Raw genomic sequence first — 17,595 nt, 5'->3', positions numbered from 1 at the left:
ATGTATGGATTTAAAGAGTTGACCTGAAAGTGTGGTGTGAGGACTATTAACGTGTTGAGTTGGAGCTGCTTGGAGTTTGTCGCCTAGTTGATATGACGTCTAGGCGTCATAAAAAAAAATGGCTTAAATGTAAAAATTTATTTGCGAGCTTTTCACTCAAAATTTTGTTTTAACTTCACATCGCATTGCCTTTCTTTATAGGAATAGTTAGATATTATTGGGAAATAAAAGTTACATAAAACATGAAACCACTCTTATTTCTGGAGGGTAAATATAAAGCACAACACAGTTAGCTTAGTTTAGCATAATGACTGGAAACAGGAAGAAAGAGTTAGCCTAGTTGTGTATGTATGGGAGCACTTGCTAGAAAAGAAAAGTCGAAATGTAAAAATAAAAATTTGTAGTTTCACTGGAGCTTATAGGCAAGGCTAGCTGACTACATCTGTCTCCAGTCTTTATGATAAGCTAAGCTAATTATTCTGGCTAAAGCTGCATATTAACCATAAAAACAGAGTGTTAAAATTAGAAGTTGAAACCAATGTTTCCAAAAATTGTAGAACTATTTGTTTAACAGGAAGTATAATTTTAGACTTTTTACCATCGCTTGAACGCTGCATAACAACTTAGAGCTTGGCATGTTCATGAAGTGTTTGACCTCTAAATGCATTTAAGCAAAGGAGCAACCATCTTCTGTTAGCACTGCGAGCTAACATTACGTTTTCTTTCTAAGAATAGTTGAGAGATTTTTCTGTCACATTATATCAGAATATGGATACCACTCGTATATTCAAAGCTGACAATGAAGCTACAGACAGAACACCGCCATCTTAGCTTAGCATAACGACTGGAAACGGGAGAACAGCCAGCTTTGCTCTGTAGAAAGTAAGTGAATCCATGCATCTGTATCAGGCTAGCTGTTTCCACTTTTTTCTAGCCTTATGCTAAGCTAATTGCTTCAGGCTATAGCTGCAAAGTAACCTATAAATGTAAGTTTGGTATGAACTTTCCTTTGTACATCATTTCCCAAAATTGTAGAGCTATTTCTTTAATAGGATATCAGATTTAAGAGACTCTAGCATAGCTCCAATGCTGTATAACAACTGAGAGCTTAGCATGTCCATAAAGAAATTTATGCTAAAAATATTTACCCAAAAAAGTTAACACTGTGAGCTTGAATGGCATTATTTTAATTAGTATAGTTAAAGATTTGGGAGAGATATTGCCGTGTTGAGAATATTGATACCACTCTCATATTCAAAGGTAAATATGAAGCTATAGCCAAAACATTGTTAGCTTAGCTTAGCATAAGGAGTGAAAATGGGCGGGAAATGCTGTTGAGAAGGCAACAGGCTCGACCTTTTTGAGACTTCTGACAATTTGTTGTTTTACTGGGGGTAAGATGCCAGGCTCGCTGTTTCTCTCTGTGTCAAGTCTTCATTCTAAGCTAAGCTTGGGTCAGGCTACCTTGAAAATATAACCGTGATATCAACATCTCTACTTGCAACTTTTCCCAAAATTGTAGAGCCATTTCTTTAACAGAAAAGAGTCTCTAGAGTCTCTTCAGTTTCTTCAAACTGAAGAGACTCTAGCATAGCTCCAGCGTTGTGTAACAACTGGGAGCTTAGCATGTCCATAAAGTGATTGACGCTAAAAATATTTATGCAAAAAAAGCAGCATGCTTCTGTTATTACTTTGCACTAAAAAGTGGACAAAGTGAATATCACAAAATATAATCTGAGAGCAGCTTTAAGAGTTGAGTTGCTGCTTTAAAACTACAATCTGTACACAGGTTTCTGGTTTAGGAGAGTTAAACGATGGAAATAGCTTAACTCATTAGCTGTGTGCACTTATTTTCTTTAGATTTTTTTTTTAATTGTTGTCTGTCTTATTGATGCTGGTTAAACGTCCTATTATTTTCTGCGTGTCTTGTTTTCTCTCACTTGGTTTATTTTTTTTATTTTTTTTGTCACGTTTGATCAACTCAGAAAACTCTAGAGTCAGTCAGTGCCTTACGTTTGCTACTTTTACCGTTTTCTTTTCTTGAGTTTGGGAAACACTGCTGTACAGAACAAAAGCTGTTTGTTGTCTGTGTTGGATTTTTCTATGCGGTTGAATAAATAAAACTTTGGTTCAGATGCTGCTGCTTCTTTTGTAGCTCTCTTAGCATTCAAGTCAGAACTGACGGCTGGTTTGTGTCAGTTTTTCCTCTTGTATTTTCATCAGTTTTTGGCTGCAGTGAAGTCTGCTTTGACAAAAAACTTTTTTTTTTTTTGATGAATTTAACAAAACTTTAAAAATTACAAAGGCTTCTCTGACCACTGTGACAATACGAATTTCATTTATTTTATTTTAATCAAGATCTTTTTTGTTTGTCTGCAACTGAAATCTTTAAATCTCAAAGCCATATTCTATTACGGAGTATTGGCCACATGAAAGAAAAAAAAGATAACAAGAATAAAGCCTTACTTAAGAAGTCGTAATAATACAAGAAAAAAGTCGTATTAATACAACTTTAATACGAAAAAAAGTAATAATCCATGAAAAAAGTCATAATAATAAGGGGGAAAAGTTCTAATATAACAAGAATGAAAGTCGTATTAATACAACTTTTTCCTTGTATTAATACAAGAAAAAAGCCGGTATACAAGGAAAAAGTTGTATTAATAAAAAAAAGGTGTATTAATACAAAGAAAAAGTCGTATTATTATGAGAAAAAAGTTGTATTAATACAAGGAAAAAGTAATAATCCATTAAAAAAGTCATAATAATAAGGGGGAAAAGTTGTACAAGAATAAAAGTCGTAATAATACAAGAAAAAAGTTGCATTAGGAGTTTTATGAGAATAAAATTAGGCTTTTGTTAGCCTGTATGTTCTTATGAAGGGGGAATATCAGGAGCGCAGCCAGCCGCCTGCACCAAAATGAGAACCGTGGAGCATCTTGTGAAGTTACACTTGTATATGATCACGCAGGAGGCTTAATTCAACTCTAACCGGAGCTGTATTTATTGAACACACCTGGTAGGATGGAAGCATAGCACACATGTACCTTGCAAGAATATGCGATATCTCCTACATATCAATCATGATTGATTGATTGATCCTATGTTATAATGCGCATGCACACTACACAACTTTATATGACAAACATTTAGTAAAGGTTTCACAAATACGAAAAACCTTTTGGCACAACTTTCTCATAAGTATCAGGACTCGGCTCCTCTGATATTCCCCTTCAAAATAACATAGGCTAACAATAGCCTAAAATTATGACTTTTTTCTGGTAAAACTCCGACTTTATTCTCTTAATCTTTGAGTATTAGGGCCAAGTTAAAGAAAAAATACATCTTTTTTTTTTCTATCTTTCTCATTATATATCAGGAAAAAAAAATTCCTGCTTGAAGTGAATAACAGTGTAGGTTGCAGTGTAAATGAAGTGCTAGTGTACTTTGCTCTTTTTAAAAACCCCAACTTTGACTATTGATTGGAGTGTTTTAATTTTTAAAAATGTAAAGCTTTACTATAAGACTCTTTGAAGTGTGTCTGTCCACATGGTAAGACTTTAGATCATTAGAATAGTGATTTGATTTCCTTATTGTTAGAAATAATTAATGGGTTATTTCGCTAAACTGAAGTTGGTAACTACGTTTGTTTTTAGTAAAAATGTTCCTATATTAATATTACTCTGAACCAAAATTTGGAAGAAGTAGTCATTTCTTTTATTAAAGCAGAGCTTTGAATAACTGATGTCATTAACAACATACTTTTGGCTTGTGGTTGTAATCAGCGACAAATACTTCTTAAAATATTAAAAACATGGACAGCAAACAGGAACACATACCTCCCGGCATTTTCCAAATTTATGGATTGAATTTTTTGCGTAAAAATAATTCTGAAACAATGACCTAAAGCCCAGAGTGACATCTTTGCAATATTTTTTTAATTACAGTCAAAACCTCAAAATTATTAGCAAATAATTTTTAATGATTAAAATATTTTGAAGGAAAAGCAACAATACTGTATTCTAGAAGCTGGAACAGTGAAAATTTGCTTACTTTTCCTGTGTAAAAACTCATAGTCATATTCAAACAAAAACATTTGACTCCTCGTGAGGTTAAAAATTTTGTTTTATATACAAACCTGAAGTTGTCAGATTAATTTAATGGAGTAAAAACTTAAATATTTCCCTGTCAGATGTAGAAAGTAGAGAGGTGTCATAGAAAATACCACAGTATAAACACATTATATGTACTTAGATAAAAACAGTAAATAAAAGGACAAACTATTTTATTTGTATCTTCAGTTTATTTTCATTGTTGTAAATGCATGAGAGTTAAAATACGCTGCTTAATGTTCCACAATGTTGCTGGCGTGTGAACGCAGCCCAGTAAGTTCAGGCTGACCAACACAGAATGCAATGCACTTTTATTTTGAAACGTTTCACAACATTGCTGCTGGCTAGTGAACGCAGCCCAGTACACAAAGGCTGATGGGTTTTTTATATTTTCTTTCTCTCGTTATGATGTTGACATGTCTGCTGTTCGTTGAACGCAGCCTGGTTGTTCTTGTAGTAAATGTCGAGGCTGTGCTCCGACTGTGATGAACGCTCCTGAATGCATCACAGGAAGCAACAGGTTGGTCTCACGGGAAGTCTTCTTAGTCATCCAGGAAGAAATAGTTCCCGCTCTTCTTCTGTTCGGTGTCCTGAGAGGAGGAAACAGAGGTTGAGTGTCTGTTTGACAGCAAGACAGCAAGTGAGCCTTAAATACACATCTGTGGGTCGGGCTACAACTTGGGCAACATACAAAACAATATCTTCTTTTTAAGGCAAAATTAAACAGATTAATTGATACAGTTTTCACTCATCTATTTTTATCTGTTAACTCTCTGTATCTGCTGCATTCACAACATTTTTGAAGTCCAGAAATTCTGACCTCTGACTAGAAGCCGTTCAATAAAACCCCACTTCAAGTCAGAGTTCATGCTTGTGAACTCCAGCAGATTAATGTAACGTAACTTAATGACAACACAAAATCAGCAACACACATGTAAGCTTGTATTGTAAAAGGTAAAACAACTAAAAGGCAATTTAACCCTAATAAAAACATTTCTATAACACAGTTAGACCTGTTCTGCATGTAAACTGATGTGAAATATGTTAATGTTTTCATGTAGCTGAATACAGCAAACAATCTCTGTAAGCCCTTGTCTATGCATAAAACATTCAAAAAAAATATCCCCCCCAAAAACATGAGGAAATAAGTAAGTTGCAGTTTGTCAGGATCAGCCTCATAAAGTTGGACATTTTAACTTGGAAATTCTGAAAAAGCGGCCATAACACCAAATGTATCTCTGTTGTTGTGATTCCTCAAAGTCCCAGCAGAGGGCAGCGAAGGTCCAAATCAATGTGTAAGAGTTCCCATTTTCATATGAATGAAACATGTTTGAACACGTAATCACACGTGTATAAAACACCTGTTTCTGACGATGGAGTCAGTTCATCAAAACAGTTCATCTTCTTAAGCCTTAAAAAACCTTTGAGTGTCAATATTTGACGTTTTATTTTTCTGTTTACAGTAAATTTAACTTTTTTAGACAACTTCTGATTAATGGATATTTTAATAGATATTTTGTCTTTCCTGGTGTTGCCATCGCTTTTCGGACTAAAACTTGAGCCCGACTGATTTATCGGTCAACCGATTTTATTGGCCGATATTCACACTTAGCAGATAAATCGTTATTGGCGTATGTGTCCTCCGATATGCTCTGATATAAATTGATTTAATTTTAGCAGTGCTGTGGGAAAAAGTCAGTACATCTCCTGACACGCCGAAGGCACTGTTATAATTAAGACAGCATGAGAGCCAGGCTCTCAGTCTTTTCAAAATACAGCTTATGTCAAGCAATGAAACAGCCACCTCACTCATGGTTACAACTATACACCAGCACAAAAATGACAATTATGACAATATGCAGTACATATGTTCTAAACACATTATAGACACATTTAAACACTAACAAAAAGTTTTTTGCATTTTGAAACATAAATAGCAAACTTAACAACTTAAACTACTCAGTCAGCACTAGGCAGCAGTCATGGTGTGAAATGAGGACGTCCCTATCGCTGCCAGAGTGTGTGTCACAGCTGAGCAGAGCAGCACACACAGCGAAGGGAAGCATTATCTTTCCCATACAGAACGAAACATTGTGAACAACAAACTCATGTTAAAATCACAGTAATCAGCCAAAGAAAGATTGCTTTCAGAGCACCGCTGTTTTTACCCTCTGCACATCTAAACTGTGCAGACGAGATCCCGTGTGCACAGTCTGTCTCTCAGTTAGTTTGAAGTTCGATAGTAAGAAGGTACAGGAGCTTTAAGCTTTATTGTCTGCTTGTTTCACAGCGGTTACGCTCTAAACAACAAGCTTGCACGTATACACCTCCGTATAACCCTGCAGGAAGATACAGGGTTTTGTTTTAATAAGCCATAGTCGCGCTGCTGCCAGGTGTGTGTGTCTGTCTACCAGCCCTCCGTCACACCTGCAGCTCCTTACAGCAGTCAGACACACATGCACAGACTGTTCTCATTCACAGAACGGCAAATGAAGACGATTTGTGAAGTCTCTTTCACATCTCATAAAGATGTTAAAGTTACAGACAGAAAGAGAGCAGAGCAGAGACAGCCATGTCACCGTGATGCTACGTGTTGATTGAGCCCCGACCTGCGGACTGTTGGCTGAGCTTGGAATTTTAATATTTTAATTTCAGATACATTTTGAACATATGTGAATATATCGGCTGATATATCGATGTCGGAATTTTTTTACTCCCTAATATCGGAATCGGCTCCGGCTCCAAAAATCCAATATCAGTCGGGCTCTAACTAAAACTAAGAAACATTTCTACTTATTTGATTAATCTTTTGGTCATGAAATAGACGTGTCATATTTTCAGAGGTTTTTGTCCTTGATGTTAAAAAAAAAAAAAAAAGCTTGTTTTGTTTGACAGACGCTTAAAAAATTAAAAAATATTTTCATTTACTTTCATAGAAGGCGAAAACCCCACAAATATCGCCATAAAAAAGCTCGATCATCAATAAAATCACTTTATCTTGTGGCTCTCTCTGCGCAGGTTTAAATAACCCTCTTTAGAGTACTTCCTGGTTAGTCTTGAAATATTTCAGCCTGTGCTGTTGGTGTGTTTGTACCTTGATGGAGTTGAGTTTGTTGATCCTCGGTCTGAAGTTGTTCGGGTCTCTTCTGAACGTGATTTCCAGCAGTGACAGGAAGCGGTTCATCCCGGCCAGCAGACTCTGAGGACTGAGAGAGAGAGAGAGAGAGAGGAGAGATAAATACATGTTTATATTTTTACAACGTCCACGTAGACAAGTTTTTACTCATGTTCGTAAAATCGTCTCTGTGTCTGTGTTTGTGTCGTACGTGTTGGCCGAGGTGTGCTTGGAGGGAATCCCGTCGAACACGATGACTCTGTCGGCGAGGTACGTCGCCATGATGAAGTCGTGCTCCACCACGAAAGCGGTCTTCTTCGCGTGGAGGATGTACCTGCACACACAAAGAAAGGGATTCATATTAGGGAAGAAAAGATGGAAAATAGGGAGGAAAAAGGGGAGAATAGGAAATGAGAGGAAAGAGAAAGAGAGGAGAAAATTAAGGACAAACAGGAGGGAATATGGTAAGGTAAATAGAGAAGTAAAAAGAGAAGGAAGAGTACCAGAGGAAAAAGAGAGGAACTGTGGGAGGAAGGGTAAAGAATAAGAGAAACAAAAGAGGAAAAAATTGAGGGCAAATAGGAGAAATGATGGAAGGGAAAATGGTAATAATTGGACAGAAAAGGTGGAGGAAAAGAGACAAAACGGGAGGAAATGAGAGAAGAAAAAGAGAGAAAAGGAGGAGAAATAAGAGAGAAAGTAAGGAAAAGAGGGGGAAGAATAAGAGAGAGAGACGGGGAGGAAATAAGAGTAAAAAAGGGCAGAAATATGGGAGGAATGAGAGAGAGAAAGGGAGGAGGAGGAGAAGGGAAAATGCGATAGAAAAAAGGGAGGAAAATGGAAGGACTTAACCTGGGAGAAACGGGGGAGAAGCAGGAGAAGAAGGGAGAAAACGGAGAAAGGAAATATGGGAGGAAAGGGCAAGAATAAGAGGGAGGAATGGAAGAATAAGAGGTAAAGAGAGGAGGAGAAAAGAGGAAGAGAACAAAGGGGGGGAAATAAGGGGTGAGTTAAGGGGGTGAGGTAAAGCTGCGTGCTGACCTCTTGATGACCCTGGCGGCCATCAATCTCTGCTCAGAGTCGAGGTAGGCAGACGGCTCATCGATCAGGTAAACGTCGGCCGGTTTCCCCAAACACAAAGTGAGAGCAACTCTCTGGAGCTCTCCACCTGACAGGTTCTGCACCTGAGGGGGGAGGAGGGGGAGGAGGAGGGGGAGTCAGTCTGTCCTCAGCACGTCTCCATCAGAGGGAGAGTTTAGCATCATTTTTACAAGATGAGTGTGTGTGTGTGTGTGTGTGTGTGTGTGTGTGTGTGTGTGTGTGTGTGTGTCTCTCACGTCCTGGTCGATGATGCTCTCGATCTGCATGGGCTTCATGACGTCGGTGATGAACTGAGGGTGAGTGTAGGCGTCTCTGATCTTCTCGTGCAGCAGAGCTCTGACGCTGCCCTGAACACACACAAAGACACACACACGCACGTTACATCTTTAACTCATCAACAGATTCAAACCAAAAGATGTTAGCATCACAGCTAAAAAGGGCTAATGAGCATTTTTTGTAAAAGAAAATATTTTTTCTTTCAAATATTAAAACATCTTTTAAAACGCTCGTTTTTTGAATGAGGTTTGGTTTGACTGTTTGTGATGCAAAATCAGGACGTGAGGAGAATCTTAAAGATTAACTATCAAGACACAGCGTTGCTCAAAGGTGTCAGTCAAAATGAAAAATTTCAACACTTTGACGTACATTTTTGTTTTTTATGTCATCACACTTAAAAAAATTAAGTGTATAAAAAATAACTAGCTTTGTCTTTGGTCCAAACACACTAAAACAGGGAAATGTTGGAAAGAGGAAGAAAAGGAAGCAAGGTGACGTCATACCAGGTCCAAAAACATCAAATAAAATCATTAAATAATAAAGAATATAAACGTTTAACGGTTGATGTAGAAAGTTGTTGAACTGACCTTAAACTTGGGGCTGATGGTCTGAGGCTTGTAGCTCACGTTCAGGATGGGAACCTCACCTGGAAGAGACACAGCAGCTCAGTGTGTGTTTCTACATGCTTACTATGTGTGTTATTAGGCATGTGAGTGTGTGCTTGTGTCTCACCTCCCCCATCTGACTTGAGTCCTCCAGCCAACATCCTGATGAAGGTTGTCTTCCCCGTGCCTGCAGAAGAAACATTTATTATATAAAGTATTTTTGATGACCGATCAAAAATGTTGTGTATTTGTGTGTCATGTAAGGAGGATTCACTGCAGGATGCATTAACTTTATCTCAGTGCCTCAGGTCTCACCATTCTCTCCCAGCATCACCATGATCTCAGAGTCCGTGAACTCTCCTTCTTTGATCACCAGCGTGAACTCGCCCAACGTCTTCCCCATGTTCGGGTACTAAACAACAACAGCAAACAGTAAGTCAGATCCACAGAGAGGCTCAAACAGACTTTTTACAGGATCAGGTTAACTCAGCATGAAGAAAGAAAGATGAAGTTGTGGAGGGCCTGCCCATCTGTCTCCGCTGAGAGGAAGTTTCATTGTAACTACCAAGTCACAAGTGGGCTGAAATCTGTCTTACTACAGCGCTATGAAGCCAAAACAAACAGATGTTACTGAGATTTAATATCAATAAACAGGCTGAAAGGATGCTGAAATAACTACATCAGGATGCAGGTTTGTACAGAGTCTGAGTTCATGCTTTGTCAGGTCTGTCTGCAAGGCGCCAAGAAAACTACTTTTAAAATGACTGTTTTTTGAATGAGGTTTGGTTTGACTGTTTGCGATGCAACACCAGGACGTCGGGAGAATCTCAATGATTAACTTTAAAGACACAGAGTCACTCAAATGTTTCAGTCAAGATAAAACAGTGCAACACTTTGATACTAAGAAATAAGAGAGAAGGAAAGAGGAGAAGGAGGAGGAGAAGAAGGAAAAAATAAGGAAAGCAGGAAAGGGAGAAGAAGGAGGAAAAGAAGGAGAGGAAGAAGGAGAAGAAGAGGGAGGAGAAGGACAAGAAGGAGGAGGAGAAGGAGGGAAACAACCAGGAAAAGAAGAAGGAGAAGAAGAAGGAGAGGAAGAAGGAGAAGAAGAGGGAGGAGAAGGAGGGAAACAACCAGGAAAAGAAGAAGGAGAAGAAGAAGGAAAAGGAGAAGGAGAAGGAGGAGAGAAAGAAGAGAAAGAAGAAGAAGTACGTACATTTTTATGTCTTAACTTTTTATGATCATGGTTCTAAAATGTTCTTTGTCTTTGGTCCAAACACAAATGAAAAACATTGGAAAGAGGAGGAGTTGGGGAGTAAAAGGAGGACAGCTGATGTGACCACCAGTAAGAATACATCAGATTAAAATCATGTGAACGCACCTGGTAGTGCCTGAGCCTCTTCACCTCCTCCTCGTTGGCCGTCTCTGCCACCTTAAAGACCAACGACGTCTCACGGAACCTGAGGTTCTCCGTGGGAACGTAGCCGTCCAGGAAGATGTTGATACCTGGACACAGGAAGTTAGAGCCTTTAATTCTGAATCTTTTAAACATATTAGAACCTCTTCCTGCTTTAATGATGGTTGTTTTAATGTGAGTGTTACCCTCTCTGACGCTGAAGGGCATGGTGACCACCCCGTAGGCACTGGGGACTCCGTACAGACAGCAGATGAAGTCAGACAGGTAATCCAGCACGCTCAGGTCGTGCTCCACCACAATAATGTACCTGAGCACACAAAAAGACTTTTATTCTGAAAGGAACGGAAGCAATTTGAAGGAATGATCCCTTTAAAAGGAGAGTTTGTTACCTGTCAGGAGTGATGAGTGAGCGGATGGTGATAGCAGCCTTCAGCCTCTGTTTCACATCCAGGTAACTGGACGGTTCGTCAAACATGAAACTGAAACACAGCAGCTGTGAGTGTCACAGGCTGAGGTCAAAGGTCAAATAATAATAATGAGAAGAAGAAGGAAAAGAAGGAGGAGGAGGAGAAGAAGAAAGTAGTAAAAAAAGAAGACGAAGAAAGTAGTAGATGGATGGATGAAGAAGCAGCACCAGAAGAAGGAAGAAGTAGTAGAAGAAGAAGAAGGAGAAGGGTGGATGGATGAAGAGGAAGCAGAAGAAGAAGGATGGATGAAGGAGAAGAAAACAAAGATAAAGTAGTAGAAGAAGAAGAAGCAGCAGGTCGTTGTTGTTTACTCACATGTCGGCTCTCTGGATGCAGACGACGGCGCAGGCGAACCTCTGCAGCTCTCCTCCGGACAGATCCTCCACGTTCCTCTCCCGCAGGTGACTCAGATCTGCCCGGCAACAGCAAGTAAAACAGATATTTTAAAACAAACCCAGCAGACTTTGACCTCACGTTACTGGATTTTTAAGGATATATTAACAAATAAAACAATCAGTCAAACAGTAAACAATCCTGTCATTGTGTCTGTTATTATAATTATACCATATTGTTGCTCTGCAGGTTAACTAACTAACTTCAGTGTGTGTGCTTACCGAGCTGCTGGCAGACGAGGTCCTGTGAGTCTGTGTCGTCTTTCCTGCTCAGGATGGCCCCTACTGACCCCTGCAGGCAGACAGGAGGAATTACACCCAAACCTTTAAATTACCATCACTTGATTTAAAGCCACACGAGGTGTTTGGAGCTCGTTTGTTTACCTTGACTGTCTTTGGGATCTGGTCGACGTACTGCGGTTTGACGATGGCCCGCAGGTCATCCTCCAGGATTTTGGTGAAATAATTCTGCAGCTCAGACCCTCTGAAGTAGGTCAAGATCTCCTGCCAGTCTGGAGGATTCTGGGAGACAAAATGTCAAACAAAACTGTAATTTATTAAAAGGAAAGAACGTGAACCAGCAGACACGCTGAAGGACATTACAGGATATATTATTTTCTGCTGTTCCTCAAGTTTTAAACCAAACCACTGTTTGACTCGTCGTCTCTCCAGGAAGTCAGTCACAGTCGAAGGCAGCAGGAGAGGCGGTGAAATCGTCTTGTTCAAAGTAATTAAGCTGCCTTCACTGACAGTGATCACAGGAGGAGAGAGCGTCGGAGCAGCCAAGTTTCTATTAAGGCAAGTTTTGTTGTCATTTCAAGACTGTTTTCAGTTTTTAGAGCCTCTCATTATGTCGCTCCTACACTTTGTGTACAATAAAGCAGCTACTAACATTTTTACAGTTTAAAAAGGTAATGTCTGTATCTCTACAGTGAGATAGCAGATAAAGTAGACATCAGGGTAAAATAAAGGATTTTGCCCCCATAAAAGAATCCATCAAATAGCATCAAAATCAAACGGGAAGTATTTAATTTAAAGACGCTTTCAGGATGTTTTGTTTTGTGTGGACAAAGTGTGTAGTCCCATTTAGAGCTCTGGTTATCCTGAAAAGTATGTATCTGGATCAGGCTGAAACAGTCCAGTTTTACTTTGAAAAACCAGGATAACAGGAAGCTGGATGGAAATCCTGGATACCAAAAAATGTGATTTATAAATCATCGGATCATTTTTGGGGGGGCTTTTAATGACGTTATAGTTCGAGAGGACAAAGGATAGTGTCAGAAATGGCAGGAGAGAGTGGGGCAGAGGGTAGGTGTTGAACCCAGGGCTGCCACATCGAGGACTGTAGCCTCTGTGCGTGGGCTGAACGACTGGACCTTGGAGATCATCACCGCCATATTTTAAGCATTCATGCCTCTTTTGCTTCTTTTCAGACAACAGAAGCATCAGGATAACGCTCAGTTGATGGTTGTCAGAAGATAAAATGTGAGCAGACACACCCACATCTTATCTCATCAGCACAGCAGCAGAAAATCATCCTCAACACATTGGCTCTGCGGCGACCGCTCTGGTGTTCCCTGAGAGACGGCAGCAGGTGTGAACACTCACATCATACTTCCCCAGGTTGGGTTTCTGTTTTCCAGCCAGGATCTTCAGAGCTGTGGACTTGCCGATACCGTTGGTCCCCACCAGCCCCAGAACCTCACCGGGCCTAGGGATGGGCAGTCTGCGCACACACACACACACACACATTTAAATTATACAACTTTCACTGCGTTTGGTGCAAACATATAAACATGTAAAGGCTTGTAGACTACATATTTGCAAACCTGACAACCTTACAGAAATAAGCCCTACAGAGATCACTCTTTTCAGAAGGCACCAGACTCCATTGACAAAACAGTCATTTTACCAGTAGTTGCTGCTCTCTCTCTGCCTTGAGAGGTTAGTTTGTTATTGTTAAAAGTTGTTACAAAAATACTGTTTTTGATCCAAACTAAACAATAAAAATACAAAACTCACACAACAACACAAACTTTTAGACATTTAGGCCTGGACCCAGGTTGAAAAATCCCCCTTTGAAGACTAAGTATGAAAGTAAACACTTCACTGAAAGTACAGATAAACTATCAGCTGAATAAACTCTGGTCATATTTGAGTGACAACTCTCCTTGGGCCTCCAACAATCTGGTATTTGAACTTTAAATGAACTCACTTAAAATTTTCATCTTAGAGAATAACTGGTTCTACAAGCAGCAACAATTGCACACATCTTCCACATTTAAATACAGACATATGAAGCTCTACAGAAGATTGCGGGCAACATGAATGCAGCGTGCAGGAGTTTGAGCAGCATACCGGTGCAGTTTGAAGGAGTTAGCGCAGTATCTGTGAGTGGTTTCCTTCTCCAGGTTGCTGGGCAGGTTGACGATCGACAACGCTCCAAACGGACATTTCTACAAAGACAAACGCAGCGTCAGGAGAAGCCAGACTCCGGCCAGAAAAAGGATGTTAATGAACCTGCTATAAGAGATTTTATAATCAGAGAATTTAACATTTCAATTCTTCTTAAACGGTTTCAGAAAGTGCCCTCAGGTTTACCTTGATGCAGATGCCGCAGCCTATACACAGAGACTCCGAGATCCACACTATCTTACTCTGTGGAGTCACCTCGATACACAGCTTACCTGCAAACACATGTTTCAATACATGTTAGTTATCTTTGTCAGATTTGTGTGTTGAATCCTCCCCCTGCAAGTGAACGCAGTCTACATGTACACTCACCCATGCGCACCACCGGGCAGCTCTTCTTGCACTCCTGACGGCATTTCTTCGGTTTGCATTTGTCGTGGTTGACGATGGCGATCCTGGTGTTTTTATCCGCCATGATGGAGGGCTGGAATGACGGACGCTAGCACCTACGGAGCTGAACAATAATTGACAGGAAGCGTGGTTAATCTTGAGAGAAATTCAGGGAGAAGTTGATGAAAATAAAAGAGGAAAAAAGTGACACAAGGAAATGAAATAAACAGATTTTTAGCTAACAAACCCAACAGATAAAATCTACATGAAGAGGACAGTGAACCTGTGTCCACTCTGCTGAAGCAACACATTCATTCTGAACAAAAAGACACAGCCTTTACCTTTAACAATGGGCAGACATGCATCTACAACCACAGCACTAAACCAGCCTCCTCCTGATCCTCACTCTACACAATTTAAAGCTTTCTGCCTTTAATAAACATTCTAGTCTGAAGGATTTTCATCTCAGACCTCAGGAGGACGATCTGACGCAGATGAAGATGCTGTAAACCAGTGCAGTTAGCGCTTTGCAGTCTTTTGTAACGAGACTGAGTCACACCAGGCTCCATTTAAAAGTCTGGCCTTTTATTGTTACCGCACAACTGAACGTACATGCTGGGTACTGCGCTGTTTCAAGGCCTTTTAACTCTCAAGTGGCATCCGCCTTTTCAACATGGCACACATTTAACATATAAAGTAAAACATCACGAAGAGGGAGGATTGTATGTACGGTTGGTCTGTTATTCTCTCAGCAACATCCATACGTCGATGCGCAACATGACGGGCGGTGGCGAGCAGCACCAAAGTTGGAGTTGTCCTCAAATAACCTGCAGATCTGTGACTCAGTCATAAAGACTTACACAACGTTTTCAATATTGACATTGTATATGTAAATGTTCTTACGTGAGCAAGTAAAGTGCTAATTAGCAAAGTATTAACCGAATTTTGAGTAACAGCCTTGCGCTACAAGAGAAAACGTCATCTTTTCGGGCCACTCTGCTAGTAACAGCAGCTGTGTTCAAAAGTACACTATAAAACGAACAGCTAACTCTATCAATGTCCTCGGATGGGTCAATTAGCGGTTTAAAAAGCTAAACGGAAGCTAGATTGTACCTTCAAGTACAAGCATTAGAGGCTACCAACAGTTAGCTAACGGTTAGCTTCACATTAGCAGCGGAGGCCCCACACTTTGACAGCTGCTCAGTGGGGGAACAGCGCATATTTTTTAAAGCAATACAAACCTGAAATAGGAACAAAATCCGGAGCGATGAGTTAAAAACTCACCCCTCGTCGGCTCCCGTGCCGGGCTTTAACGAAACTGGACTATAAACGACGTTCAAACACAAATAATTCAGGGTGAAACTTCTTTTTCCAGCAACGTGTTCCTCTCCTGGAAGCCGGCTGGAAAGATGGCGGGAGAGACGCAAACAGCATGCGTCGGCGTTTGTGACGTCACTGAGATGCGCCCTACGCTCTCGAAAGTGGGAGATTCGAAGTGGCTGTAGCAAAACAAAGCGGATTTAAACATTATTTGTGTCACTTAGTCTCATCTGATGCACGGACACGTTAAATTGGAGACATTTAACAACAATTCTTGTAAGTTTAACTCGTATTTTCATCGTAAACGTAAGTTTTAGAGACACTAAGAAAGCCTACAGTAGAGAAATATAATCGGCTAGCAGTTAGCTAAAGCTCCACAACATACTTTATTAAAACGTTTGTTACATGTTTAGTTAAATATCGACAGTGACACTTATTAATGAAACGTTATGGTACACTTTTGAACTGGAATTATGTGTTTTATAATCTTAGTTTCCTTCAATCAAAACATACCGAGAAAGGCCACAGTGATGTGTTTAATTTGACACTTGATGTAATTTTCTGCTAGCTCAATGTTACTAGATGTGTCACATATAAGCCGAATTCCCCTTAGGGACCTTTTAATTTACATAAGCTCTAAAATCAGACCATGTCATCTATTTAACTCTTATCATGTAACAGTAAATTGAGAGAAATACGAAGGGAATTTGCCGCTAAGTGGCTTTCTTCCGAGAAAAGAGCCAGCGAGTTATTGCCTATATTTGTTTTTTTGTATTATTCTTTTTAAAGGATGGCCACCCCAAGTAAGACACCACCTGGCGCCGACCCCAAGCAGTTGGAGCGGACAGGGACGGTCCGGGAGATCGGCTCACAGGCGGTGTGGTCCCTCTCCTCCTGTAAACCAGGTCAGCCTCAAACCTAAATATAGCCTCATCTGAGAGTAAACCTGGTCTCATCAGATGTCATTTGAACTGTGTTTCTCCTCCCATGTCCAGGTTTTGGGGTGGATCAGTTGAGGGATGACAACCTGGAGACGTACTGGCAGTCGGACGGATCCCAGCCTCACTTAGTTAACATTCAGTTCAGGTGATTTTCAGGAGGCCTTTCTGACCTTCTTCTTCTCCTCTCATCAGTCTTCTAAAACATTAATTAAGATAATGTGCATATCTTTAATGTTTTTGGTTGTGTCCTGTGTGGTCTTCTGCTTGATAACATCAGTTACTATTTGTTTTGCAGGAGGAGAACGACAGTGAAGATGTTGTGTATTTATGCCGATTATAAGTCAGACGAGAGCTACACACCGAGTAAGATCTCTGTCAGAGTGGGTAACAACTTCCACAACTTGCAAGAGATCCGGGTAACAAATCTTTATGATGTTATTGCCTCACACTTTCAGCAGCTGTTTGATGTTTGATTACCATTTAAATGATCTACCTTCTTCTCACCATCCTCCTCCTCCTTCCTCTCTGCAGCAGTTAGAGATGGTGGAGCCCAGTGGATGGATTCACATCTCTCTGTTGAATCAGGTAAGATTATTTAAAACAATCCAGAGTATCTGTCTCCATGATTCTTCTGGTTATTCCTGTAAATATTTTTTTATTCCTCACTTCAGCGCACTAACGAGCCGATCAGCACCTTCATGATCCAGATCGCCGTGCTGGCAAACCACCAGAACGGCCGGGACACGCACATGCGGCAGATCAAAGTCTACACGCCCGTTGAGGAGAGCTCCATCGGAAAGTTCCCACGATGCACCACGGTTGACTTCATGATGTATCGAACGATCAGGTGATCTGGACTGAAATGTGAATCAAACAAAATGTCGAGGAAAGAGGGAAAAATTAAACGGACTGATTGGACATCCATGATCTGATCCATCCTGACATGATGGAGATTTATTGGTCTCAGAATTGATTGATATACCGCCGCTTGTCATTAAAGTTTTCTTAAATGTGTCGTTTTTTAAAAATAAAATACTTAAACAATTAAAA

The 17,595-nt window shown here is 40.1% G+C and overlaps 2 protein-coding genes across 3 annotated transcripts; one reads left to right on the top strand and one right to left on the bottom strand.

Moving 5' to 3' along the window:
- Window positions 1-4,283: 4,283 nt before the first annotated feature.
- On the bottom strand, window positions 4,284-15,675 carry abce1 (ATP-binding cassette, sub-family E (OABP), member 1). 2 transcript variants are annotated; one of them, XM_069672479.1, is made up of 19 exons: window positions 15,526-15,675; window positions 14,267-14,408; window positions 14,084-14,169; window positions 13,841-13,938; window positions 13,091-13,208; window positions 11,867-12,004; window positions 11,705-11,774; window positions 11,406-11,502; window positions 11,013-11,102; window positions 10,809-10,930; window positions 10,588-10,712; window positions 9,525-9,621; window positions 9,337-9,396; window positions 9,192-9,250; window positions 8,565-8,675; window positions 8,269-8,411; window positions 7,439-7,561; window positions 7,207-7,318; window positions 4,284-4,702 (listed from the first exon to the last, which is right to left on the bottom strand). In XM_069672479.1, exons 2-19 carry the CDS (start codon window positions 14,367-14,369, stop codon window positions 4,655-4,657), a joined length of 1,800 nt encoding a protein of 599 aa, XP_069528580.1. In that variant the 5' UTR covers window positions 14,370-14,408; window positions 15,526-15,675; the 3' UTR covers window positions 4,284-4,654. The 2 variants fall into 2 exon arrangements, with proteins under 2 accessions (XP_069528580.1, XP_069528581.1); XM_069672480.1 differs by having other exon boundaries at window positions 15,569-15,675.
- Window positions 15,676-15,756: 81 nt separating this feature from the next.
- anapc10 (anaphase promoting complex subunit 10) lies at window positions 15,757-17,595 on the top strand. The gene is made up of 6 exons (XM_069672488.1): window positions 15,757-15,880; window positions 16,394-16,509; window positions 16,600-16,690; window positions 16,841-16,961; window positions 17,077-17,130; window positions 17,217-17,595. The coding sequence occupies exons 2-6, from the start codon at window positions 16,395-16,397 to the stop codon at window positions 17,394-17,396; spliced, it is 561 nt and encodes a 186-aa protein (XP_069528589.1). The 5' UTR covers window positions 15,757-15,880; window position 16,394; the 3' UTR covers window positions 17,397-17,595.

This window comes from Semicossyphus pulcher, unplaced genomic scaffold (assembly GCF_022749685.1).
Source record: "Semicossyphus pulcher isolate SPU_LCO1_2020_fin unplaced genomic scaffold, fSemPul1.0.p SCAF_21, whole genome shotgun sequence".
Classification (NCBI taxonomy): domain Eukaryota; kingdom Metazoa; phylum Chordata; class Actinopteri; order Labriformes; family Labridae; genus Semicossyphus; species Semicossyphus pulcher.
Note: the sequence above shows the minus strand (reverse complement) of the source record. Positions and strands in the feature narration are given on the sequence as shown.

What these genes read in the sequence shown, in the direction of transcription:
- abce1 (XM_069672479.1), bottom strand. Translation starts at nt 14,369, where the DNA reads ATGGCGGATAAAAACACCAGGATCGCCATCGTCAACCACGACAAATGC. An exon ending in AACTCCTTCAAACTGCACCG is followed by an intron (nt 13,209 to 13,840) that starts GTATGCTGCTCA and finishes GTGTGTGCGCAG; the next exon opens with ACTGCCCATCCCTAGGCCCG. An exon ending in GCCGCCAGGGTCATCAAGAG is followed by an intron (nt 7,562 to 8,268) that starts GTCAGCACGCAG and finishes TTGTGTGTGCAG; the next exon opens with GTACATCCTCCACGCGAAGA.
- anapc10 (XM_069672488.1), top strand. Translation starts at nt 16,395, where the DNA reads ATGGCCACCCCAAGTAAGACACCACCTGGCGCCGACCCCAAGCAGTTG. An exon ending in TTAGTTAACATTCAGTTCAG is followed by an intron (nt 16,691 to 16,840) that starts GTGATTTTCAGG and finishes TTTGTTTTGCAG; the next exon opens with GAGGAGAACGACAGTGAAGA. An exon ending in ACATCTCTCTGTTGAATCAG is followed by an intron (nt 17,131 to 17,216) that starts GTAAGATTATTT and finishes TCCTCACTTCAG; the next exon opens with CGCACTAACGAGCCGATCAG.